Source organism: Scleropages formosus, chromosome 5 (genome assembly GCF_900964775.1).
Source record: "Scleropages formosus chromosome 5, fSclFor1.1, whole genome shotgun sequence".
Lineage (NCBI taxonomy): Eukaryota > Metazoa > Chordata > Actinopteri > Osteoglossiformes > Osteoglossidae > Scleropages > Scleropages formosus.
Genome location: NC_041810.1, coordinates 11,792,494 through 11,820,232, shown reverse-complemented (window position 1 = coordinate 11,820,232; position 27,739 = coordinate 11,792,494). Strand labels below are relative to the sequence as shown.

Below are 27,739 nucleotides of genomic sequence, written 5' to 3'. Positions count from 1 at the left end.
AGGGGGAGAAAAAGGAGTCTGCTTTTTCTTTGGCATCAATATCTCCACCCTATTGTACAATAACATCCTTTTGATAGAGCCATACATAAATGGAACAATGGCTGTCAAAACATGCATTCCCTGCTTGAATATACAATTGCAATAACATCATCAGAAAGATTAACTTGGAAAAAAAACAGAAACTGTTTCATCTCCCCTCTTTCAAACCCATTCTGTCGTCATTGTCCTGCTAATTGTGAAAGAAATATTAATGGGTTCGCTGATTTGTCCTCCACTTAACAATGCCACTTGTAATTAAAAATTAAGTCCTATTCTGAAAAGGCAGAATAACAAAGAAAATAAACTCGTGGAATCGTTGCATCCCCTGTGTTGCAGGTAGCCTTGCTTCACTGGTGCGGCTATTGCTAGTGAGGTGCCAGATTTTAGCGTGTGTTTAGCATGTAGCGTGTGACAAGTGCTCAGTGAGGATGCCAGTGCCCGGTGGTTAAGTGTTGGCATTCACTTGGCCAGGCTGGAGGTTTCAGAGGAGCCGTGCTGGAGGAGGCAGCGCGCCGTGCAGCCGAGTAAAGAGCGGATAAAGAAAACAGGTGCGCGACATCTAGGAACAGACAAAGAGAGACATCTTGCCTTGGAGAAGAAATACGAGGGCATCTGAAGATTTGAGGAAGACAGAAATGCAAAGAAATGAAAAAACACAAATTAAAAAATCAAGTCATGGAGCTGGCAGAAAAGCAGAATACCTGTATCTGATGGGTAAAAAGGATAAACGAGTCAAGGATGAAGGATAAAACTTGTGGATCAGGTTCTTAACCTTTTCTAGGCTTTGGACCCTTGAACTCTAAGGAGCACTCAGTGAAAGTTGCCTATACTCAATTAAATTCTGAGAAAGCTGGATGACTTTAACACAGAATTCTATCATAGTAGTAGAATAGACGGTAATAGCATGGTAAAATAAAGAACCCCTGCTCTCGACACTAAGACATTGTGGTACAACAGAGAAGGATGAAATGAGACATCAGAAACGGAAGGAGGAAATGTCAGGAAATCGTCACTGTTACATATCAAACCTAACATACGTGGTCTGGAAGCGAAAATCAGCAGCTTAACGAAAAAGTCCTAATAAATGCAATAACGAGCCCCTTTTACCTCTTGTGCACAAGCTAGAATTATGCAAATTTCTCTTTGTACACAGGCGGTCATGAATGATGAATTAAGATTTGTCAATTAAGAACACCATTACGGCCAGTGGAGAATTAGAGGAAAATGTTGCATTTATGAACTGATGACCACCAATTTCGTTTACTCTGTCCTTTCCCACCACAGCTCAAGTGCAGAGTAAATGTTCTCGCGCGTGGAACCGAACCTCGGAATCTTGTCTTGGGTTCCATTTCCGGAGTCAAGGCAAATCCCTGCCCTCAATCAGCTGCGTTACTGCAGTGAACAAATGTATGTTGGCTGAGCTGACTGTGCACCAATAGCCTCCTGCACAGTTGCAATGCAGCTCCAAGTGGACAAATACAGGGTGTGCGGAGCAGACGACCCTCTAGCCAGCAATGAAAATGAGCATTTGTTCACTGAGATATATTCAATTTTTTTTTTTTTTCTTCAAGTACATTACAGTGTATGAGGACTGTAGTAAAGGAACTCACCCTTGATCTCTCCTCCAGTTTGGTCATCATGACGATGTTGGCGCTGCGCTGCTCCCAGATCATCCTCCAGAAGTCCCCGAACGTCTCCGGCAGGGGGCCCTGCGTGGCGATGTACGCGTTCTGCTTCCGGTAGCCATCTATATAGTTGGAGTTGATGTAATCGCTTCCGGGGATGCCTGAAAGGGGGACGGGATCACACAGGGACACCTGCTTTGCGCTGAGTTCGATACACCTGCTGGACAAACCTCACTGGACTGATTCTTGCAAACCGTCTCGTGACGTTAATATTGCAATGGGCTCCAGAGTAACGAAAAAAAAACAAGTTCCACGATGAAGGGGAAAAGACTGAGCTCCTTCTCATGAACAAAGAAAGGCACCATGTGATATATGAGTCCGGACTCTTTGCGCGCACTGCACCGGGGCCCCAGACACAGAGACGAGCCCTTCGGCCAGAAAACAGGAAAATCAAAGTGTGTCAAAGTGTTTGGGTGTAAACAATGGCGTCCCTGTGGCCCGTGCCGGCGGTTTTGTTCGGCAAGATCGAGGCACCGCAGAGCGCTGGAAGCGTGCCCGAAATGCCTGGCCGATACAGAAGATGGAGCGATCGCGCCGTCGGGTTTATACCGAGTTAATGGAATTCATCAACATCCGGGTCGCCTTTTCTCCCCAGAACCAAACCGCAATGGGGATTTGACGTCTTTATTTCCTGTCCTTTTCCACATTCAAATTTGTTTTAGTCGCCAGAAAGCAGCCAGGGAATGTCACCAAGTGCTGCTATCTGCCTTCAACACACTTTATTACTTTGAGGTGACATTCCACAGAGGATCTAAACATGACGGACAATTAAAGTGGTACAGAAAGAGCTCGGAGACACAGAGTTGGAAGCACATCGTTCCCCTCTTTATGGGTTTGAATCCAGCTCAGCTGCAGGTTCTCCTTATGTTTGCATGGCTTTGCAAGCGCTCTCGTTCCTCCCAAAGTGTTTTCAGGTGAATTGGTGACTAATTGCCCTTATAGTGAGTGTAAGAAAAGCTGAGTCTTGGGGAATCTTACCTTCGATGGCGGAGAGGAGGACTCTCGAGTGGTCGTACGCGATCACATTGGCGTATCTGTTCTTCGGCTTGTTCACCTCCAGATTGGAGTGCTCCCACGTGAACTGCTGCCCGGGGTCAATGGACTGAGAAGGCAACAAAGGACACGACATCAGCCACTGAGCAAAGCAGCGGTGCGCATGTCGGGATTTCATATATGTCCCAAATGAATTAACATCACTTCATTCTCAAAGGAGGTCGAACTCTCAAATGTACAGTCATATAATGCTTTTCTCCAAGGCGAGGTACAATTTAGAGTAAACGCAGATGTATCAAAAACAGACAAAGAGCTTCAGACACAGGATTATCGACAGTTTGTTGTTTGTTTGATATCACCATGTTCCTGGTTCACGCCCCTTAAATAGCTCCTATAGGAGTGACATTGAAATATCAACTACATAGATCATCATAGCAGGTGGTGTTGGACTCATTCACGTAGCTGTCAGGAGACCAGGAGAGAAGAGCTTCTGAAAGACATGGATCTAAGACCCTTCTTGAATGCTGGGAGGGATTCAGCAGCTCTGAGGGACAGAGTGAACTCATTCCACTAGTTTGGGGGCAAAACCGAAAACTGGCACACCTCTAGTAAATGGTCCCAAGATCCAAATCAAAAATCACATAACCACCTGCCCTTTTAATGGCACATATCACATCCCACCGAATGCCCCTCTCAAACATCATCTGAGCTCCACTAAATGCCAGTACTGAATGTGGGCCTGTGAGCTCTTATTTGCTGCTATTTGGGAGCTTCCAGAAGAGTCCGGTGCTCCAACGGCGTGATCGAAACGTCCGCATCGCCGCCCACTGCAGTTAAATTTAGCTCCTCAAGGCTGCTGCCACCACATTTCACAGCCCCAATTCCCCCCACAGGCGTCAAGGCTAAAACACATTTATCTGTGTTTCACCGAAGACACTTGTGTGGAAGTGTTTGAGCTGTAGGTCTGATAACGCGAGTGGCCACACCGCGCTGCCCTGCTCCTCCTCCTCGTCGCCCTCCTCCTGTCTCTCTCCTCGCTCTGCACTGACGAAGCAGGGGGCTGCAGTATCTAATTCCGATCGCACCGTTCGACCGGGCAAATGCTGAAATTCCGGGATCCAAACCCCGGCAATGAAAAGCCCAAACGGCAGAAGGTGAGCGATGTGGCCGCACAACACGGGCGCAGTGTGTCTGAAGTGGATCCTGCTGCCACCAGTCTGATTTTCATGCATTAACATTTAACTTTACATAAGTAATAACGTGAAAATGTCAGCTTTTATGTGTCCCCAGATAATCTGTTTAGATTGAATAATTAAGACTCTCCGCACAGAAGGAATGGCATTAGACTTGAAAAAAGCATCAGTATGTGGATCAGGTGAGGACCCATGTGATGCCGAAGAGGTTTTATGTTCTGCTAATTCTCCAATCATCTTAAATGTGTCTTCTGAGAGACGACTGCAGGCAATCTTTTATAGGTCAGGTTCACACTGCTGCTCTTGATTCTGTAATTTCTGGAAGAAAGGCTCCTCCGCAGCCTGTTGACCTGGAGCCCGGAGTCGTTCCGATTTACAGGACTGGAAGAAAATTCCCTCGGCATCTCTGCCTCGCACTTTCAAGGCTCTCAACGAACAGCGGCGTCCAGCCGCTCTCGTTCCCAGCGCTATTACGGAGGGCTATTGGAAATGGTTCTGCTCCACTGCAGCTAAAGACGGTCGATACTATTAAATACCACCTCAAAGGGTGTCATTTTACTGCTGCGAATGACAAAAGTCAGGCAACAAACATGTAACAGACACATACATAACAGCAACAACTACAACAATAGCAATAATAATAATTACAAGAATAATAATAACACTAATAATTGGTGTTCTTAGTGGGACTAATAATGTTGATGTTAAAGAGCCATATATATATAGAAAACCAGGAGAAACGAGTTTCAGTCTTCAGAGACCTTTTAACAATTTTAGGTGGCCATGATTTTTTACGAAGCAAAAGAAAACAATGTGCAGGGGAAAATGGTTTATGTGAAAAGCACTTATGCTAATCACACACGCGCACAAAACAGTGAACGAGGATGAGAACAAACAACGTAGCCGTCTGTGATAATCAGTGAAATTCTCTGCAAAGAGTACTGAAAGAGCGGATCCATGGTGCAAAGGTGGGCTTTCCAAACCCCCTGTGATGCGGACCCCCCGGCGTTCCTCATGGCGCTTTCACGGGCGCCGCGATGCACTTGTGAATATCGTAATTACGGTTTTGGATGAATAAAAGCTCCAGCAAGTCTTCCTGCGTCCTCCATGTGCACAACTGCCTCGCTCAGCGCCGTGTTTCACCCAAAGCAAAGCACAAAGGCGCCTTAAAATAGATTTTATCCATGGACATATCGTTTCAAAATGCTTGTTCATTTTTTAAACTACCACAGCTGAAGCACTGTCTTCTTGAATTAAAACTCAAGGAGCTGATACAGCTGGTGGTGTAATGGTTAGAGTGGGTGCTTTGGGACCTAAAGGTTGCACGTTCAAGCCTTACCTACAGCTGTGGTGCCCTTGAGCAAGGTATTTATTCTCAGGTACTCCAGTAAAAATTACCCAGCTGTATAAATGGGTAAATGATTGTAACCTCTACACTGTAAGTTGCTTTAGAGAAAAACATCAGCTAAATGAATAAATGTAAATTGCTTTCCCAAACATGACCATTTGTAGAGTGTTGTCTTCTTCCAAGGAAATAAAATGTACATCTTACTTGTAAGTGTCATTCAGGTTTGACTTATCAGATTATCTAGTACTGTGAAACAGAGGAAAGCAGCATCCTTTTCTTTTAGCATCAGTACAGTGGCACTTGAGGATAAAAACCCCTACAAAGAGAACTTTTTTTTCCCCTAAAAGCATCATATCTGTGAACTCTTTGCTTTTCTTCTGCCGAGCTGAAAATGGTGATTAATTCTGCACTGCAGCTGTGTACAAATACTCCCACTGACTTTAATGATAAAAGAGTTGGATCTCTTGATCGACTGCTGAAAATGAAGTGTTGATATCCATCTGCCTGCAGGCAAATTCTGGGGCTTGAAAGATTTCAAATGAAAGTTCTCAGAGATTCGTACGCAGAGTGGCAAACAACTCCAGACAAAGAAACCGATGTGCAATTACACCAGTGCAGAATTAAAATACTGAATACTTACTATGTCACAGAAGATGCATGGAGATATCATCTGGAAACACTTTGATTTTACAATAAATATTTACTCCCATACTGTAACCACACTACATCCGAAATAAAACTCTGTACTTTTCAGTAAAATGTACATGCATCATTAAATCCCCTTCCTCCAAAGTGGTAATTCTTTGTTCTCCTCTTTTTCTTCGCATTACAGTATGGCAACCATCCACTGCATGACATCACTTTTTGGATCTACAGACTTAATGACATGCAGCCAAACCAAAATCTCCCCTTTACCCTACAGTTCTGAGAGAATATGATCTCAGACAATAGCCGACATCTGACATTTCAAAAAAATGTCCCCTCTTACAGGGACACAAACGCCAGGGCTCATGGTTCAAGTGGTGACAAGGCCAGGGGCAACAGTGGATGGATTTCCAAAAAACCAAATTCACAGTCAGAAGTCTCTCTATTTAAAGTAATTCAGAGCGAAAGAAATGGCTTTCAAGCACTACAACGAGGAACAAACAAAACTATCAATATTTAATGGTCAAAGACAAACAACAGCACAAAAATATCTCAATAGTCTAATAATTCAAATTTGACACTCTGAAGACAAATACACTATTAAAAAAAAAAATCTCTGATTTACAGTCCTTTACAAGTCCTTTCATTTATAAGGAAACTTCAGGTGGTCAGCTGACTGCACCTGGTGCTCGTGTCTTCACCATGAACCACCTAGATGTACACCTATCAATGTGTGGAATGGGAGTGGCCAGGCACCAGCCTTCCACACATTTATTAATAATAGAATCTACTGATAAAGAAGCAGAGACCAGGCATAAACAGCAGTAGCTTGTTAGTCATTGAACAAAGAGACTTGATTAATGAGCAGACAGGCGAAGCCTGGAAATAAGTGACAACGAAGGACTCCAGATGTGTCTTTGAGCCCTGCCACTCAAAGGGACTCCATCGGGGGGATCCCCGTGTGTCTGATGACATCATCAAGGGGCTCTGCACATTTCTGAGCACACGGCGCGCCGACAGGCCCCCAACATGCGCTGTGCAGCGAGCCACAGCTCTGAACAATAACGAGATTACGGCGGCGTAGCTGCCACGACCTTATCTTTCGGCTCTGCGATCGTATGAGGACCCGCTCAGATGTCATCCTGAGATGTGCAGGCGCACCGTTCGATGAGAAATGGTTGCATTCCATCGGATAGGAAAATTATGAAAAACGCAAACTTAAACAGCTTAGACAACTGAAGCTGACACTGCGAGGTCACCGGTCCAAAAAGGTGCTGCTCTGCTGGGAAGCGAATCGCTTTTGAAGATGGTCAAACCAAGTTCTTCATAACTACCAGGTCAAACCTACCAAGTAGAGGTAGTGTAGGGTGTTACAGGTAGTAAAGCAGACAGCAGAGGTCTCTAAAATTCAGTCATACAACATACCTTTTAAAGACCACTTTGTCAGAGTCCGGCATTTAGTTTTTACAGTGATAATTAAAGTGAACTTAAACATGTATGAAATGTAAAGTTAAACCAGAAAAATACCTCATATTCTTGAGAGAACTTCAAGTTGTCATTGGCCTTCAAGCGTTCTAGATGATCGGCGAGCTCCATGATAGGGATCGGGGGATGACTGGCCATGCCTGGGATCCAGAAAAAGAAAAGGAAACAACAAAAATACTGTTTAGGAAAAAAAAAAAAAAAAAAGTGAGGTTTGTCTAATAGAAAGAACACATTTATGGAAAGATGGCGAAACGGTGGCTCTTGTTAGGCTCTTTGATTATTTCAAGCGGTGTCATGCTCAAAGGAGATGAACATAGGAGCAAACGGGAGGTCACCAGGCAAACTTCCCAAAGCCCACATTCCCACTGTGAAAGAACGTGTTATCTGCACCAAGCAGCAGCGCAGTTAAGCGTGAAAAATCAGAATAAATCGTTAAGGACGACATCAGCGATTGCTTTGGGTCATGGTGTGTTACGTTGTGTCACCAAAATCTCCTCCCCCTGAAACCAATGCCATGAAAATCGTGATAGATTAGATGGCGTGAGGCTGATAACAAGCCTAAACAGAAGGAAGGTAAGGGTGTGAACACTAAAAAAGAGAGAATGACATATGCGTAAACAAGGCTGACTAACTTGACATATGGAGGTTACCGGGGTAACCAGCGACACCTGAACCTGTGAAGGAAATGGCGGGATACAGAAATGATCATATACGCTGCAGAACTGTGGCCAAGCTGGTGAGTATTTCTGAAATAAAATAACCGGTTAAGCAAAACAAAGGGCTAAATGTGCAAAAATACCTCTGGCAATTTTTAATAACGTATTTGGAATTGATGTAAAATAGCGGCCATCTTCAGCTGCAACATCCAGCTGTCCGTATCGGACGAAACGCACTCGATGAGGGGAAGAGAGCGATCTGCGAGCTTGCGTGGTGTTACGGCTGATTTGGGGACGGGCGAGCTGTTACGTGTCTCCGCTGAAGAATACCGCAGCCGTGTTGGGACACATGTCCCCCTCTGCCTTTTATCGAGCTGATAACATAAGTGGGCATTAGCTAATGGAAAAGCAGGGCCCCTTTTCTCCTCTCCCTCTCGAAGAGGCCGCGGAGCGTTCCCAGCGCCAAGCCACTCAAGATCCATTTCCCGATGCCGACAACGAAACCTCCATCTGCCGCAGCCCCGCCCAAAACATCAAGTGCCTTCGACAAGCGGTGCGAGGCCAAGCGAATCCAAGGAGAAGGCTGATGGGCTTCCTGCGTGGCGTCGAAGAGAGCGATGACACACTCCAACACACGCGCGACCTTGAGCTTTTCGTTCCCCTTTCCTTCCAAGATTGACTTGGTTCTGAGAAATATTCTGAAAGATGTCATGCACTGTGGTGGTGGTGGTGGTGATGGTGGAGGAACCTCAGTACTAAAGATGGTCCAGCAGCCTCAACACAACAACGCAACATACAGTATAAATGCGTACGAACAAGGTACTTTTGGAAGATGACTCTCGCGCACTATTAGTCCGGCTCAGCAGGAGCAGTTCCAGCATCTGGCTGCTGCGTAAGCAGGCAGTGACATTTTCTCACCAGAGCTGTGTTTACCACTCCACGGCGAGATCCCTCCACCGGCCCACTTCCCTGGCCTTTACTCAGCCGTCAAGGGCGACAGACATGCGCTCCCTGGGGACAAATGTCCCCGACTTACCGCTTTACTCCACGGGTACCTGTCTATCCTGTCCACCTACTGCCCTCCGCGGGCCTCCTGTGACATTAAACAGTGATTTCCAGCCGAATGTCAGGGCTCTTGGATATTGGGGCCCCTTGAGAAGCATTGGCTGCCATTTATGTGCGTTGCAGCGCTGTCTCCAGTCATGCTACACACGTATCAAAAGCATTCCTTGTTAAAAATAACAGCGGAAGGCTATGTGGTGCTTTACAGAAATACGATGTAATGTCATGGCTGTATTTCTAACAAAACAAAACAATAATCTGCACGTATCGCTTTCAATTTTGCCTTCAGTACCCCTTGTATCTTGGGTAGGGTGACGGGTGGCCGTGTGTGCGTGGCAGCGGGGTAGGCGCTGCTCGTACCCGGGGTCTGAAAGTTGAGGCGCCGCAGCTCCACGGGATCGGTGGGGTGATGTGACGGCATCTCTTTGGGGTTGGGAAGACTGCCCTTCCTGGTGTCAGACTCCGCCCTTTTCCTGAAACAACGGCGACACACAGCTCCATCGTGACTGTCGAAAATAATAATGCGACAATCACAGATAAGAACAAGAGCAGGACAAGAAAAACAGACACAGCGACCGAATATGTCGACAGCCAAATAAATCCATGCATTTTCGAAAGTGGGGAAATCTTGAACGGACTTCAAAGCCTATCGCAGAGGAAAGTACGGAGAACCGCACCAAAGGCAATTCTCGGACGGATACCGGACGCGCGTTTCGAAGTAGTGGAGCAGAATTTCAGTGTCAATGTGCAGAAAAAGTTACTCACTTCTATTTACTTACATTGTTAGTAAAGACTGCAGGAAGCGACCGAGCGCTGCTGAGTTGCAGCGCGACTAACTGGAGAGCTCAGAGAACCTGCTGATCTGAGAGGCCTTGCAAACCTTCACAAATAAAATGTGTTCCGAGTGGCGCGGCGTATTTTGTGTCCTTTGACTTTTAATATGACGCTCTGTCATATGATAGTTATGCAAATAATAAAGCCGCTTTCCAATTTCGCGAGGGTGATAAATCATAAATTATTCCGAGTGCCGCCTCTACAAGGAGCCACTTCAGAGCAGAAACGCTGAGCTGAAAGAAGGTCATGGAAACGCTGACGATTCTGTACAGAAAGGCACAGAGAGCTGGAGAAGCGGGGAGGGATGAGCCGGAAGATGCGAGAAGCACCGAGAAAGTCCATTAAACAGAGGATGTTCACGGGCAGCAATGTTAGCAACGTTAGCAATGATAGCATAGCTTGCGATGAGGGGCACTTGGGTTGCCCCGGAAGGTGAGGAATGGGCAGCCGTGCAGCGACGACCGTCCAGGGGAGCCCAAGCCCTCAGACGGCCCCGAGGTAGCTCGGCCATGGGGCAAACGTGATCACGTTCACACAGTGTAGAGAGAGAAAAAAGGTTCAATCTGGGGGTCGGGCCTTCGGTTGCAGTCATGGAATGAGATGTGCGGGGAAGCTCGGGCGAAGGCTGTAGAAAAGATGCCGTACCGGTACAGAGAATGTTCCCGGCCAGAGAGCAAATTCGATCGTGATGTCAGACTGTTGGAAAAATATATCTGTTTTGTAATATATTAGCATTACACGTTGCAGCCATCTTGCACGAGGGTCTCAAAGTTACGGGATCGTGTATATTCCACATTAGCGACTGCAGTTTTGCTTTTGAAACTAATGCTAAAGCAGACATGCAAATACAGTTTTATTCCCTAGCGCTCAGTGATTATGGAGACAATGTTTAGATCTGGGGGTCTATTTAGATGATGAGTAATAAGGTTTTGCCACTTTGGTCTTGGTGATACTGATTATTACACTGAAGACAGACTTCTGTGGAAAAGCTTGTCAATCAAATAAATGGACCCCATGACATAGGAGAGACAATCGCACAGATTGTAATGCAAACGGAAACTTGGGCACGGATATGAGTTCCTTAAAATGACAAAGTAACGCACAGTTTAGCTTTTACCCAAATGGTTAAAAAGAAGACAAAGGATGTTTATGCTTTCTAACATTTTTGAAAACATAATAGCAAAAGTCCATAATTATTTTGAAACTGTGCAGTGCATCGATCAAAAAACAGGACTTCCAGTAGCTCAGTAGATGAAAGGACCATTCACACAATCCTAGCTATTTCTGTTAAAAATGCCCTATGTAAAACTGTGTCCATTTCCATTGCCATAAGTTACTCCTTGTTTTTTCTTAGACAACTTTTCCAAAAAGTGTGTTCTTTCCCTACGATAATGCGGAGCTGAACACTGACGGACAGCTACGGAATGAGACTGCACTGGAACCAGGGTACACGGTACGTAAATATGCTGCTCACGGGCGCACCAGGAAGATGAACCACTGCAGCACAACTTTAATGACATCTTCTCTAAGCAGCTGAGAGGCCTGTCTTGGAAACATCTAGAATCATGGGTAAAAGGCAAACAGCATCTTGGTTGCCTTCAAGACGATGAGCATAGTGAACAAAGAGACCCTCCATGTGACATGTGACACCTGGGTCTTACACAGGGGGGTAAAATAGTGAGGGAAATGAACCCGTAATGTCATAGGTGGAACGGTGTGGAGGCTGACGAGCAGTTTTAACACACACAGAATGGGGTGGGGGCAGATGATCTGCACCCTTACCTGTCTGGCTTGCTGCTCCAATAGTGAGCGACAGAGAAAGAGAGAGAGACGTTAGATAGTAGCGAGTCGGGTCGTGAACATATTGGTAAGGCAGATCTCACAAAACCCATCATGCAGCGTAATCATACTGGTTATGAGGAATACGGGAAGAAAAAACAATGGTGTCTCTCACAAAAGAACAATTTTGGTGTTTGGTTGGCGTGACACATTAGCTCTGCTTTGCTACCTACACCATGCTCAATTATACAGCCTGGGGGGGAAGCAGTGCTCAGAAAACCATAATTTCATACCAGGTGCAGCTTGAAAGAGTACATTTTCCTCTAAAGGGCTTTATGAATCGTGTTCTTGTTTTTCTTTTTATCCTTTAGTTTTTTTTTGCTAAATTCCTTTTTTCCTTTACATAAGAAAACCTAAAGCTCACCTATAAGAACATGATTACATGCAGAACATTACGCATTTGATAAAACTCAAATGGATAAAATATCAGAGAAAATGGTTATAATACTATATCACGTTTTGCAATATGTTTTTCATTAATGACCCTTTTACCATATATATATATATATATGTGTGTGTTAAATGTATATAAAACAGCAAAAGGGACAAACTGAGTCGAACACAGCACTGTTTTTATGCGCTTGGATCTATATTTAACTTAAGTGCTGTAATCCACGTTGCTTAGCGATTCCAGCCAGTCAAGTGTGTGATTGCAGGTGAACTGTGACATATGATAATTTGATTTATTCAAATTCCAAATGCGCCGCTTTTTTAACACCATAACATGCAGCACCCCAAAAATACCGAAAGCGTAAAAATGATCATCTAGAAACGGCATTTACGTGCCCTGCAAATGCAGCTCAGCTTCAGCGCTCAAAGAAAGCCGTTCTGTTTTAGAGGATTCGGCAAAAAAAGGTGCATTTTAAACAGGAAACAATCAGAAATGTAACTTTTATCAAACTATCACCTTAGTCCAAGGGACCTAACAGCACCAGGCTTGTATAATACAACAATTCTGGGTAATTTTCACTAACTTCAGGAAGGAACTGGGATTCAAACACAGCACCTTCTGTTCTAAAGCAACGCTCTAACTACTGTGCCACATGCTGTACCCATACTCCTTATTCATACTGCTGGGTAATTCTTTATCTATCAGTTATTTTATAATTATCTATCCATTTAACTGACGCTCTAAGGTGACTTAAATGTGAGATTTGTACACTAAGCTACTGACACTAATTTACCCATTTAAACTCATTTAAATTGAATTTACTGCTTGAATTCAAGGTAAGACAGTCAGTGGCGATATTCAAACACACTAAAGCTCCTCTCAGATGACTGTATAAAATAAAAATGTTAAAAAAAAAAAAAATACACAGAATTTTCTCCTATTTTATCCACTTTACAGCGCACAGAGAGTGCGCCACTGAACACCTCTTTCTGGACATATATTTACTGCTTTGGGGACTGCTGTTTACCTGTAAATTACATGTTTAGCTTCTTTTCACTTGCTTGGAGGAACACTTGGATATGCCTGTCTGCCGGGAAAGATTGTGCTGCCCTACTTCCAACAATGTATAATTCCTCTCCTTTTCCTGTTTGTTTTTATGTGCCAATTCTGCGATCATAATTAAAACCCCAATGAAAATGACAGAGCTGCAACAAATCAGTTATCAAAAAGTTACTATTTTTTATATTTTTTTCTTTTACCTTTTTACAGTACTACCTTTCCTGTGTTCTACGTGACATGGTGAAATTTTCAAATTTTGGGCAACTTTCTTTTTTTTTTTTTTTCGCTGTCTCTCTGTTTTATGGTCAGATACTGCGTTAAGTAAAAGGAGATGATCGCTGTTTTCAACCCTCAGTGAAAGACCACGGTGTTCTATATAAAAAAAATCATCTTTACAAGCAAAGTATCCCCTGGTTTTATAACCTCTGTTTCTGTTTTATTCATTCCTAACCATTATTTATTGGAAGCCTTTGTCCAAACCGAGATTTTTACACTAAGCTCCTTACACTGATTTATGCATTTATAGATCAGGGTAATTTTTTACGGTACCAGTTCAGGGTAAGTACCTTGATCAAGGGCACTAAAACAGCAGGGAGGATTTGAACCGCGGTCCCTCAGTTGCAATAACACAACGCTCACCACTACCCTACCTGCTGGCCCATAAACATACTGTTATTAACTTTATTATTCATGCCTATGAATTTGTGTTGGTTCCATAGCTGCTGCTCTCAGAATGTCAACTTTTTTTTCATCATTTTTAAAAGAGAAGGAGAGAGGATGGAACTGATTTAATATCTCAATTTCACAGAAATATCTGGATTCCCTGTCTCCATGAACAGACTTTCTTTGCTGCAGTTACACTCTGAAACGGGACTGTGCGCTGCTCTGCGGCTGAGTCAGCAGGTCCACATCAGGGGCCCTTCCGCGGTTTGGTGAGACTCAGATGCACTGGACAACCAGAGACCGCACTCTACTCATGACTTCCCGTCCTGAGCGTCTGTCTCGTGTCAGGTCACAGAGGAGCCTGACACTCTGTTACCTGCATGTAGCTGCTGACACTTGACACATCGCCTGGGCATTCTGGCCTAAGCCCCCCGGGGGGGGTTAGGAGTGTTATCGTCTGTTGGTTACAGCTGTTTTTCTCCTCCCTCACCTCTTGTAAAGGAGGATGGCGATGACGATGCAGATGATGAAGACCACGGCGAGCACCGGACCCACCACCCAGATGAGACCCTCCTCCTCGTCGATGATGGGTTGCGGGTCGATGTCGGCCGACACCACGGGGTCTGAGTATGGGCTGGTGGAGTACATGGTCTGGGGGAGAGAGGGATCCTGTCTCAATACACCACTTTCACACGCTGGATCTTCAAGTCACAAACAGTCAAACCATAAAGATATGGACATTTTCCAAATTATTAATTTAAATAAATGCTTCTTGTAACTCCTGTTTTTAGTGGAGCAAAAGCAACCTGGGCTTACCCCCTCACGAACCGAACAGGAGTGTGGGACCCTGAGTGTCAGTGATCAATAACAAGATGAGGAACATTGCACATGTTTATGTGATGAATTAGTCACAAATCAGCATTGAAAAGCAATTTGCGGAGACGACGTTATTTTCAGTTGTTTCAAACTGGCTTCACCTGAAAGTTGATAAAAATATATATTTTTTTTTTAAGTCAAAGCATTCAGGTGTCCGCCACACTCACATTTTCCGAGCTTTCCAGGACTGCCAGGACAAAAAAGATGTATTCCTGGCCGCTCTGCAGCGGTTTGTTCTCAAAGTCGCCATAGACCTTCCTGTCCCCCAGGGTGAACTCGGTGGGAAGCTCTCGGAAGAAGGCGGCGATGTAGGCCTTGGGCTCGTCCTCCCTCCGCAACCGAAGGCTTCTGCTCGTTCTGTTAATCTCTTTAAGAAGCTGAGCGGGAGAAAGCGATACCAACGGTCAATATAAACACATGGGGACGGTTTGTTCACACTCAGCACACTTCCTCCACAGAGAAGATAACAGGGTTCAATAAAGAGCGGCGTTGCATTGTGGGTAATGCTGGTATTGGTTCATTAATGCAGAATTACTTTTGAAACCTAGTGTCAGAAGATTATGGGTATTATTATTAAGGGGATATGGGGTTAACAGCACAGCCATAAATGACATCATCAGAAACTAGTGAAATAAATGTCTATTAAATATAATATTTTATATAATCCAGTTTATATCTCTTACTGAACTCTGCTGAAAAAACTGACAATTCCAATAATCACTTTGATCGTTGCTACTGACTATACGGTGTTTAGTCACATGCCAACAATCCACAGCGAAAATATATAGCCATTCATCTCAATGTACACAGCTGAGTGTCAAAAAATTGTAAGAACCAAGGCCAGCAGGGTAAAAAAAGCACAGACACAGCTGTAGAGACTGAAACCCTGAAGAGCGAGGTGTTTTGCTATAGAGACACAACACACTCTGAAGGACGCTAACTTATACACTGCTCTATTCATAAGTGTGTCTGGGGTTCAAGCCAAACGTTTTCTTTTTCCACAATGTTTGGTCACTATAACACTGTAATATTATGATATTTGCCAAATTAAAGCAGGAAACTGAGACGTTCACACTTAAAAGAGAAACACTATTTGTGGGTTAAACCTATAGAAAAGTGCTTGTGTTTCAAATAAAAGGACGCCGGAATCAGCGATAATAACAGAAATTTAAAAAAAAAAAAAAAAAAAAAACTTGTTAGATATCGTTTTCAACCTTTTTTTTTCCCCCCTTAAACCATTGTCCAAGGCCACTCATACTGTTAGATAAGCGGCTTTAGCGCAATTTACTTATTTATAGAGCACAGTGATTTTGGCTGTATCAGTTTCGGGTAAGTGCCACGATCAAGGGCACTACAGCAGAAGCAGGGATTCATACCTGGGACCTTTCAACTAAGAGGCGACACCACATATTCCTCAAGAGCTGCTACTCCTTTAACTATTATTACACATCCTCGGGTCTATTTACAGACACGGCTGGAGTGCTGCTAACCCTCTCGGAGCAGCTGTTCTCCATTCCGACACAGCGGCGCGCGCTGAAAGTGGCCAAAGTGCGCTTCTATCCGGAGAAGGTGTTCCCACACAGGCGCCTCTCATCGGCACACGGCTTTTCACAAGTAGCTACAGCGCATGAACCGAGAGGCTCCTTGTTCTGGGAGTTGTTCTCCAGCCTGGAAAACACCTGGAGGTCTAGCATTTCTCACCGTAAGTGTATGTAGGGGGCGCTCACACCACGGCTAGATAAAATACCAAAGTACCGCAGGAGAGGAGCCGGCGCTGGGGTTTTCCGTGCCCCTAGGCAAGAATTAATCCGGCCCTTAGACTTGTTAATAAAGTTGCGCGCGCACACACACGGAAGTAATTTTTATTTTAGATGTAGAAACATTGAAAGAAAAAAAGGAAAAATTACAGATTTATAAATGAACCATTTTTTACATATGTTCCATAACACAGTATGGGAACATTATACTGTATGCACAGAACACAAATGTGAACTTTAACAAATGAAAGCCGACTGAAAATTTATTTTCAAGACTGAAATGTATTAACAGAACAAAGAGATATACAGTAAACTACAGTTCGTTTCATAGAAAATGTTGCATACGAAACAGCTGCATTTAAAGCACACGGAGCAGCCACGGATCGTACCGTGTTTAGATAATATACAAGGCAGCAGATCTTCAGTTCACTAATACGTTTTTATGACTGTTAAGCAAGGTTTCCCTCTTTATTCTTTCCAAGATTGCAATTTATTTTTCCATTTTAGTAGTAACACTTTGTGCCTCTGCACTTTCTAGATTTGTCTAATTATAAAACCAGAACTGCCTATGAAACCCCAACCAATTATGCTTTGTCGGTGAGAACCTTCACAGTTGACGGGACTGAGCGTTAAGCCATTACCGGCACCCTGTCTGTGGCCTCATCAGTATTAAATCTGTGTCGTGAATATATACAGTATATATTTAAAATTATGTTAATAATGCAGAAGAGGGACAGACATGTTCCGAGACAACATTGCTGATTCCATCCATGTATCTCTCATACAAGTACAAATTTAATTCCAGGTTCTACTTAATATTCTGTTGGATATTGATGGTGCCACTGATGTGTGTTGTTATTACAGGGACACGAGGGTATTACAAGTCATGTTGAACAAAGAACACCTTTCCTGAGACGGATATTCATAATTCAAGCGACGTCCCTAGGAAAACCATTACACAGATTAACGCTTCGCAGGCTGTCCTTTATTAAAAGTCTCCTCTCGGTGCGTATGGCCAGCCTGCGGGGCCCTGAGCGGGGGTGTCGGCAAGGCCGTGCAGAAGCTGGATTGAGAATTAAAGCAGGGCAGGCAGTGCGTTGTAAGGCCACTTTATGGGAGAGGTACAACACGCCACTGGTGTGACTAAGGAGTGGAAAGGTCACTGGGACATTGGGTAGAGCTACACCGAGACTCACAACACCCCAAAACATTATCAGAATAGCTCTCCCATTCCAGGAAGAACCCACAGGCTGCTGACCTGGAACTCATTTCTAATTTCTCACTTCTCCTTCAACCCCAAGCCTGGAATCACAAGCCCATCTGGGAGCAAAGCATACCTCCTCCAGGTTCATCTCATCCGGGGTATCCCAGGGTTTGAAGAACTTGCCCGTGCGCTGCTTCTTCAGTGGCACCACCACGATGTAGTATCCCCTGGAGACAGAAAAGATGGACAGGTTAGGTGAGCCTCTGATCTGCAGGGGAGTTGCCTGCCCAAGCATTCAGGGCAGGAGGTGCACAGAGAGCTTCATGAAGCTCCACCAAGATCAGGGTCTCATATTACACACACACACACACACACACACACTTTCTGAACCGCTCGTCCCATACGGGGTCACGGGGAACCGGAGCCTACCCGGCAACACAGGGCGTAAGGCCGGAGGGGGAGGGGACACACCCACGACGGGACGCCAGTCCGCCGCAAGGCACCCCAAGCGGGACTCGAACCCCAAAACCCACCGGAGAGCAGGATCCGGTCCAACCCACTGCGCCACCGCGCCCCCCTCTCATATTACACTTTAATTCTAATTAGTTTTTCCTTTTTTAAAATACTGATTGCGCTAAGGAGCCAAACATGCTAAATATAGCGACATGAGAGGTGCAACCACCAAGCCGCTAGAAAATATACTGCCATGTTTATTTCATTAGAGTGCTTTTCTCCGTGTTGGGCTTTAATTGAAGCATGATCAGTGGGCTCCGGTACGCTGTCACACCTCACCAAGGCCCTCAGGGCTAATTAGGCACCTCTAAGTGAGATGAAATTAAAAGGATTCCCATTTGTTGGGCTGTATGAAGGTAATAACCCTGGCAGCTCAGGCTCCGCGGACCAGCGCCGAACGGCAAGTCAATACGGCATCATAATGGGACGCTAATGAGTGTGGCCCGAGTCGGCGTTGTGAGACACATCTCCGGGGCAGCCTGAAACATCAAAACCAAAGATGTTTTGAAGCAGCTGGAAGCACTTGGAAATGCACCTTTCTCAAACGCACTGCAGGTGTCTGTGATGACCTCTTACTCTTTGACCGTTAATGGACTTTAATATGAAAAACAAGGATGATCCTTGAAAGTCAGCTTTCAAGCCCATTCTAATGAGCTTGTGGTGAGGAGGTGCCATGACACATACTGTATATAAAGAGTAACAAAGATTTGAAAGAAAACAAAGCTCTCCTTTTGGTCAGCAGAGATCACCTGACTTTCTGCGTGGCCTGCACAGCGGGCAGCTCCACGGTCACCATGCCGTCCGAGTTGGTTTTTCCGATGAGGAAGGGCTTGGTGCGCAGCACATCGGGTGCTGTCACGGCGGACACGCGGTGCTGCAGGCCCCCTGCGCTGTTCCCGCGGTTGGTCAGCAGGAAAGAGTACTGTGTCTCGGGCTGCAGGTTGGTGATCAACTTCTGGGTGAGCCTGCCATCCACCTCGACACTCTGCCCGTTGTCATACAGGATCTGAGGACAGGAGACACTGGTCACATCAGTGCTGCTAATGCTGAACTAGCCACCTCCTAGCTTGCTCGACTTTACAACGTTGACACTGTTTTCCCCACATTCCCCCATTTCTAAAGCTTGACATTACACTGAAGCCATTGTGGTTGACCTTTTCCCAAAGGCAGGAAAACAAACCTCCTTACGGCTTGAACATACAACGCCAGTCCTACTAACTATAGCCTACCATTTAAACAAACACCTCCAACTTTACAGAGAATTGTGTGTGACACAGCATTTTACAAATCAGTGCAAATGCATTAAATTTAAAAGCATAAAATGCTTGTCCTGCATTGTAACCGGTGAGAGAAGAGCTAGTTAACATTGCACGTTCACACAAGAGGAGCACATCTAAGATGGAGGTAGTTTTAGACAACATGTAATTTGCAGCAATGATCCTCTCTTGCACTTTGGCATGCACAATAACAGACTGTAAAATATTTATAAATTCTGCTCATACTGACTTCCTACATGAACACTTCTTCAACATGAAAAAAAAACATAAATATTTAGAGTTTATATCATGCAGTATACTTAATGGCTGAAACCGAGGTTATCGGAACGCTTTCCTTGCAGTTAATGGACGAAATATCATTAAAATTGTGGGAGTTTGCATGAATGGGCCACTTACTGTGAAAGGCTGTGCTGGGTTGTAGTTCTCTGGGATCTCCCACATGAGCAGGACTGATGTCTTCATTGCCGCTTTCACGCGGAAATTTTTTGCAAACACTGCTAAAAAAAAGGCAGTGCAGATGGTTCAGACGTGTCACAAGGTGCCCCCTGCCAATCTGAAGACCTGTCCCTGGTTTACCTCTGTTTAGCCACGACCTACCCCGGATTTACCTCTTGCTTTGAACAGAGCTTACCTGCTAGTCAGGAACCCGTAACTCTGGGGCCCCCCTGGGTTTCCTCATCACGCCCACCTTACTTGCAGCCCAGGTGAAGTTTCCCATCATGTCTGCCTTACCTGTGTCCACACCGGTATCAAGGTTTACTCCAGTGACCAGACAGGAAGACATGTACTTGGATACTGTACCTTCTACTCTGCAGGGTGTGACCACAGAGAGAATGGTCCCCTTGCATCTGGACCGTGTGACCATACACCCTGCCAGGTGCTGAGCAGAGACCAGCAGGGGAGAGCGCCTACCTTGGTCCAGAGGCTGCGTTCTGAACTGGACACTGGGACTATAGGGGCCGGAGCCTTTGCTGGTGAACGCGCACATTTTGATATCGTATGTGGTATCTGCTTTGAGGCCATCCAGCGTGACCGTTGACTCGGGGGCGGCGATGAACAGTTCCGACGGGCTCCGTGGACTGTTGATGTCCTTGTACTGCAGGCCGTACTTGACAATGTTGCCGTTGCGCTCGGCCAACAGAGGGGGCCCCCAGCTGACCTGGATCGTGGTGGCAGTTGTGCTCTCAGCCCGAATGCCCTGAGGGAACCCATTGGGCAGGTCCTCCGGGGTGGTAATCTCCTTCACTGTCTCCTCCCCGAAGCCCACCTTGTTGCGAGCCGCCAGGCGGAAGACATACGAAGCACCTTTATGGATCTCCCTCGTAGTGTAATGGTTCTCCCTCTCCGGGAACTCAACGATGGCCAATGGCTCGATGTCTTTGCGGCCAAAGAGTAGCCGGTAGCCTTGCAACGGACCGTGGGTTATTGTGGGTGGATGCCACTGCAACAGTGCTGTGCCCATGTTGGTGGCGCTCACCATGAGTTTGGGCTTTTCTGGTACTGAAAGGGTGCACAAAAAGACCACAAGTAACCTTGAGAGCAGGCTCTCATTATGCAAATCGCGCGAGCTGCGGCCTCACTGCCACGCGTTAAACAATTACCCGTCAGGCCTTATGCAGTGTACGAATCTGCAGCAGAGGGCGAGCCACCCGCTGCTGCCAACTCTGAGAAAGTGATTTTTGACTGTTCGGCTTCTGGGGCTGCAGGCCAATTCTGAACGGCTTTCCGGTCTGATTTCACAGCTTGGATAATTATATGTATTGTAAAATATTGGTTATAAGTCATATCAATTGCAGGTTTTAGAAAAGCCGGTAAAAAAAGAAAGAGAGAGAGAAAGAAAAGCCTCCCAGCTCCTGCCGAAGCCTACATTAGGTCGCATTTTTACACAAGTTATTCACCCCTGCAAAGACTCCAATGTCAAACTTGCCGGTGACCGGAATTATAATGCGGCCCATAATTGAAGGGGCTATTAGGCATTTTTCCACATGTAAGGGCTCCAGTGGAAAGAACAGCTTTGTGTTGCACTGCATGTAGTTTGGCACACTTACAAACGACCACAAAGCTTTCCCACATGCGACACGGAAGACGAAGCAGAGAACATACCCGCGCCGGTGGTAGACACCACTTTTGGCTTGCTGCGTGCCCCATCCCCCTTGGTTGTGTAGGCCGCGACGGCCACAGAGTATGTGGTTTCTGCTTGGAGGTCCGAGAGAATCATCTCCTGGAAAGAGGACCAGGAGACCTTCGTGATTAAACAGAGGTCAAAAAGACTTCCGGATAAACAGCATTTCAGGAAAACATTCTCAAATTGAAGTGATTAATGAGGAGAGCCTTTTCAGTCCGGTACAGAATTTACAGTCTTTAGCTCTCACACAATTGCGATTGAGTTATTCATATGTTCAGATGTTACACTGATGGCTGTTTTGAGGTACCGGAAAAAGAAAGACATGTTTGATTCCCCTATAAAAGAGAATAGCTGCAGAGTATAAAAAACCCCTGTTGTGCAGAAACGGAAAAAGGAGTTTAGGGCCGCTCTTGTGAGCCAGCCAAGCATTGAGGAAAAGTGCTTTGGTCAAATCAATCTCCCTTCACCGAAGGTCAGATTCAGAATGACTGACTTTCACTGGAGATGAATACTGTCCAGTCGGCCCATTTTATTGAGCCACATGGGAAGCATAAAACTTTCAGTGATCACAGGGCCTTGTCCTCAAATGCCTTGTTCTATTGCGATTATTCCACCAAGTTTACTGGTTATTAAAATGCATTTTATCTTCTGTTGTCTTTCAGTAAACAGTGATACAGGAAATATGCACGAGACACGTTATTTAAGTCAGTCTGTAGCAATGGAAAAATCGGGATTGAGTACGACAGTACTGGAAGCCTGAAATATGCTGTAAAGGTGAGATGATGCCTGGCTAATAGAGTAGCAAGAACCTAAGTACTGGAACACGTCTCAGTGTGAACTATAGACTGCAGAGAAATTAATATTATGAAGTATTGACATTTTACTTACATGTTCAGTTGAGTCATCATATTCCCACTGGTTGAGAAAGACAAACAGAAGAGAGAAGCAAAGTAAGAACAGGAATGTTACCGGTAAGAAGGAAAATAATTACATATTCAACTTTAATTTCCACTCAATTCTAATCAACGGACTTACCTACTGTAATGCAAACATAAGCAACGCAAATATTAGAGTTAAATTACTGATCGATCACCTTGCCTGGCATTTTTGGTGCTCACGTTTCGCCACCAATAGAGGAAAAATTGTCAGCACAGAGCAAGTGAAAAAGACCAGAGCCAGAAAAAGATCATAATGGGAAGAGGTTGTTTATACTGATACAAAACTCACCAATCAACTATTAACAAAACCCATGCTAATGAAGATGTGTCTAATCTGGGAAAGCAGTTGGGATATGTTTAATATTTCTGTGCTAAGTTTTTATCTGTAGAGCACATATTATGGTGCTTGTCCATAAAGTTTCCACACCATGTCTGCACTGGGCACCAGCAATCAGTATTTGTTCCCACAGCCTAGTCCCGTGTTATTACCATGTTCACGCAAATTCACGTGAAAAGCACACGATTCTGCGACTGGCACTTCATATTTTAGCATTTTTAGATCTCACACTAACATACAGCAACATGCACCTTAACAGGTCTATGGAACGGAAGCCACTTAAATTTAGTTTTTCCCAGCCGATGTCAAGGTACTAGACTACTGTACCGGAGTAAGTGTTTTGCCGCAGCGCGGCTGAAGCAGAAAGGCGGAAGCAAACGCAGGCGGTTACCTGAGCATCATCAATCAGGATGTCTTTGATGACTGGCTGTCCCAGTGGTTCGCCATTTACCATCTTCACATAGTGCACCTGGTAGCCGCGGATCTGGCCGTGCTGCCTGTTGGGCAGGGGCGAGCGCCACAGCACTTTAACGGACGAGGAGTTGACGGCCTCCACCTCGACTTTGCGAGGGGGACCGCTGGGAACTGGAAGGACACCATGGAATAAGAGAAAAGGTCAAGATTACAGAGACCGACTCCTCGTGGCCGGCTCCAAAGAGCTTGGGAGAAAAAAAAAAAGCTGTGTAACAACTATTGAATGATATCAATATTTCAACAATGGCAAGGAAAAAAGAACCCCAAAAAACATCTGATCTAACAGACATTAAAAAAATGGAATTAGTGGATTCAAAATATGGGATAAAAATGTAACTGCTTAAAAAAAAACAAAAAATAAAAAAAAAAAATAAAAAAAACAAAATCAAGAAAGAGCCAAAGCTGATGCTTCAGTTTCTGAAGCATACATAAAGAATTTGGCCATGAATAATCTGAAATTTTAAACAAAATCTGAAAAAGGGGGAAAAATGTGTCACAAATGGCTCAAAAAAATGTCCATTCTTCTTGTCTTCTTCCCACTGTCCAAGAACATTGCTACGGTCAAGTAAAAAAGTAATAATAATTGTTTTGACACAGCATATAAACAGATAGAAAAAAGATTCATTCACGCTTCGTTTCAGGAAAAAAAAAAAAAAAAAAAAAAAATTTCAATGACAGTTGGAAGCAGTGGTAAAATGGTAAAAGAGGCCTGGAGCATCTTGACGCCAAAGGGGAAAAAAAAAAAAAAAAAAAACATACGTGTATACGGCAGTTTATTTTGTTTGTTAGGAATCAGATACAGGGGAAAAATGCAAACAAAAGCAAAAAAGAGCCAAAGAACCATAAAAAAAAGGCTTTAAAAAGTCTGCCCAAGCTGCACAGCAAAAAGATCGAGGGGTCCAGGTTAGTAAAGTGGGCACGAAAGTGGCACCAGGTTGGAGAGAGTTAGAAGCAAGGGAGCGGGGCAGGGCAGGGCAGTGCAGGTGCCGTTAGAAAAGCCAGAGCTTGCGGGTCTACACCAGCTAGCGGTGATCTGCGGTGCCACCCGGCACAACATACCGTCTTCGTCGGTGCGGACGAGCAGCGGAATGCTTTCGGGGCCTGGTCCAACGTCCGTGTGGGCCCTCACGGTCACGCGGTACTCAGTCCATTTTTCCAAGTTCTCCAACAGGTACTGAGAGCTTTCCGGAGGGAGGCTCGAAATCTGACGCGGAGACGTGTCCTCCCCTTCGACGGCGGCATACTGCACCGAGTACTTGGTAATGATCCCATTTTGTAGCTCCACGGGGGGCGGCAGCCAACTTACCAGAATACTGGTGGAACTGGGGCTCGAGCACCTTACGTGCTGAGGAGGTGCCGAGGGCTCTGATTGTAGGGCGGTGTGAGGGGGCGGGGTTTGTCGTTGGATTCATTTGTTTGGTCGGTTCATTCGTTTGTTTGTTTCGTTGAGGGGTTCGGAAGTAGAAGGTTGATGTAACACGGGGTTTTGGGATGATGGCAGAAACAAACAAACAGAAAAGAAAAAAAAAATAAACAATGAAAATGAAACATAAGGACAAAAATGCAATCGAAAGAACTAAAATTCTGTGGGATATTTTGGGGAAAAATGAGCAAGAAAAAATGAAAAGGCTGACACTTCCGTCTGCCTATGAGTTTCGACTTAAAAAAGGGAATGGGAAACCCACGATGATTACATAAATAAATGTGAAGGGAAAGCGATGTAGTAAAATTTCGACAAATGGGAGACACAGTAATGTCAAGCAGAGGAAAAATAATAAGGTAAAATGGAACCGTCACAACATAAAACCTACCTTTGATGTTTAAAATCATTGAAAAAAAACCTACATTTCCTTTAACAAACCGAAAGACTCATAATTTTTCCCTTGAGTACTAAACCACGCTAAATATCTACAATTTCCGCTCATATTCTGTAGAGGTGAGAGCCTATTACATGTAATCCCATAAATCATAAATTACATAAAAACCATAAAAATGTGAATGCAAGAGCCAAATAAATGAAATAAAATAAAGGAAAAAATAAATGCCCAAGCAGTTACCATCAATCCAAAAAAGTAAAGGTTGATGTGTCAACAGAGAGAGTGAAACAATCTGCTCACCAACCTTTCCGAGGCCTGTTGGTTTGTGGTAAAAGCCTGGTGGTACCGCACAGTGCGGGGCGTTCGCAGGGCACACGGCTGATCTTTCGCGGGTCCCCAGCCCAGCGACATGCAAACCCATCTCTCATTTACCTACCAACATCAGGCGGGGGCTGCTATGTGCGTAAACGCGTGTGTGTACGCGTATGCGTGTGTGTGTGTGTGTGTGTGTGTGTGTGTGTGCATGCTTACCCACCTCTCGCCCGCCACACACTCTTTCCGACCTCAGGTTTACCCAAACACACTCCGAAAGTGTCTACAGGGCCATTTCCCGGGGGCGGCGAGTACGACGCGGCCAAATGTCACGCTACATGTCCTCCGGTTCCGAATCAAAGCTTTCGCATCAGTTTTGTGCCAAAATCGGAAATAATAAGCTGTGTTTTCCATGGCATAAATCTGAGGTCATCGGTGAGGTCAAACTCCAGTGTTTTCGAGCAACGGGACGCCTGTGTTTAAGCTTCCCCTTTGCGGCGCGGACGGTCGGGTGATTTGCGTGTCGTCGAGGACCAAGGGCTGTTGACGCTACGAGGACAGGAGCCCGGCGAGCTCCGCTCAAACTCTTTGTGCCGCCTGATGTTCCTGGAAAGCTCACCCACAGCATGCAGACCCACGTCCGGGTGGACAGGGCACGTCAGCGGACAAGGGCTTTTCTTTCCACTTATGCAAACGTGCTTTTCTGATCTAAGAAGGCCGTATAAACATAGAAAGTCAATGAATAATTCAGAGCGCCTCATATACCCCCTCCCCTCCCATTGGGACCCTTTATTGTCCTGCATTACAAAACCGAATACTCCAACGGTGCGGGTGAGAGGAGAATTCCCATAAACCGCGTACCCTTGTCCGCTGACTTGAAAGGCAGGGCCAGGGACACCCCATGTGCACACGCACACACATACACACTCACTCACACACACACACACACATGCACGCACGCACGTATCTGTTCCTCGGTGCGAGACTGAGTGCTCAGGTCAGCGTTATCCAGTACGTCTCTGGATCTCTCCATCTATTAAAGACCTCCATTGTCACGGCAGCCACATGTCACAACAATTAGTCGCACACACTGATGTCCCTTTTCCTGGGAACATGCTGGAGGACTTGAGCTGAACTGTTAAATCAAACTAAATTTGGCACCTAGGAGCTATTTGTCTAAAAGCGGCGCATTTTCCTTCCTTTCCTGCCCCCCGCGTCGAGCACCGTGCGCTGAGGAAGCGGAGACGAGCGCAGCGCCCAAAGGAGGAAGGAGACCTACGTGTCTGGGGCGTCTCAGCGGAGATCTCGTTGGTGTAGGCACCCACGCCGTGCTTACTGCGCGCCGCCAGCAGGAACGTGTACGTGGAGAAGGGCTTCAGGTCCTTCAGCAGGTAGGTGGTTGTGGGTTCAAAGCTGACACGCTTCTGTCAGGGGAACAGCGCTGTGTGACATGTTGAACGAAACCCCTCCAACACCCACGTATTTGGTCCGAGGCAACTGCTACTTTTCGTGGCATGATTTTTTTTCCACTAATTGCATAAATAAAACATCCATTCACGGGCAGCCAGGCATTATCCTTCAGCTCACATTTAAACGGAGGTGAAACACTCTGATTTACACCAGGCGGCAGGCATGTCAACTGTTTTTACATGTCATTCCTAGGGAAGCGATACAAGTGTGCCCTTACCTCTTCTTTCTCATCCCCCTTCCTATAGACAAGCTCATATCCAGTGATTTGATTGTCTTGGCCATTCTGTGACGGCGGTATCCATGACAACAGTATACTGGTTTCAGATTTGGCTTCGGCCTTGAAGTCAGTAGGCTGAGACGGAACTGGGAATCAAGTCAAAAATTAGACCTTAGACATACATTAATAATTCAAAGCATCATATCATAGAATGTGCTCAAGCAGTTCACATTATTACATGTGTAATAATAACCAATGACAACTCGCTACATTATTATTATAAGAGTGATTACACACAGCAATTCGGTGATTCCGATACAGGACAAATAAAGTCACAAAAGGCAAAGTGTGCGTCAAAAAGAACACGGACGAGGTGTGCAGTATAAGACAGGAACAACTCCTGCTCCATCAGGAGAAACACACAGTGACGCCCACTTTATCTTGGGTGACACCAATACTATAGCGTGTTAATGAACTTGACTTGTTAGTTATAGACACCACCGACTTTGGCAGAGTGGAACAGACTAGAA

The 27,739-nt window shown here is 45.2% G+C and overlaps 1 protein-coding gene across 28 annotated transcripts in view; it reads right to left on the bottom strand.

Moving 5' to 3' along the window:
- The window catches only part of LOC108938752 (receptor-type tyrosine-protein phosphatase delta), a 325,780-nt gene that overhangs the window by 17,891 nt on the left and 280,150 nt on the right, over nucleotides 1-27,739 (bottom strand). For 9 of the 28 annotated variants that reach the window (XM_029251986.1, XM_029251992.1, XM_029251990.1 and 6 more), the window contains 18 exons: nucleotides 27,210-27,355; nucleotides 26,802-26,946; nucleotides 24,453-24,758; nucleotides 23,311-23,504; nucleotides 22,533-22,559; nucleotides 21,623-21,740; nucleotides 20,432-21,019; nucleotides 19,916-20,016; nucleotides 18,992-19,248; nucleotides 17,863-17,956; nucleotides 14,936-15,145; nucleotides 14,383-14,543; nucleotides 11,723-11,734; nucleotides 9,467-9,579; nucleotides 8,021-8,062; nucleotides 7,431-7,528; nucleotides 2,703-2,826; nucleotides 1,650-1,825 (listed from right to left, as the gene is read on the bottom strand). In XM_029251986.1, the coding sequence (XP_029107819.1) occupies nucleotides 1,650-1,825; nucleotides 2,703-2,826; nucleotides 7,431-7,528; nucleotides 8,021-8,062; nucleotides 9,467-9,579; nucleotides 11,723-11,734; nucleotides 14,383-14,543; nucleotides 14,936-15,145; nucleotides 17,863-17,956; nucleotides 18,992-19,248; nucleotides 19,916-20,016; nucleotides 20,432-21,019; nucleotides 21,623-21,740; nucleotides 22,533-22,559; nucleotides 23,311-23,504; nucleotides 24,453-24,758; nucleotides 26,802-26,946; nucleotides 27,210-27,355 (2,912 nt within the window). The remainder of the gene's footprint in view (nucleotides 1-1,649; nucleotides 1,826-2,702; nucleotides 2,827-7,430; nucleotides 7,529-8,020; nucleotides 8,063-9,466; nucleotides 9,580-11,722; nucleotides 11,735-14,382; nucleotides 14,544-14,935; nucleotides 15,146-17,862; nucleotides 17,957-18,991; nucleotides 19,249-19,915; nucleotides 20,017-20,431; nucleotides 21,020-21,622; nucleotides 21,741-22,532; nucleotides 22,560-23,310; nucleotides 23,505-24,452; nucleotides 24,759-26,801; nucleotides 26,947-27,209; nucleotides 27,356-27,739) is intronic. The other 19 variants (XM_029252002.1, XM_029252004.1, XM_029252006.1 and 16 more) reach the window with 12 other exon arrangements.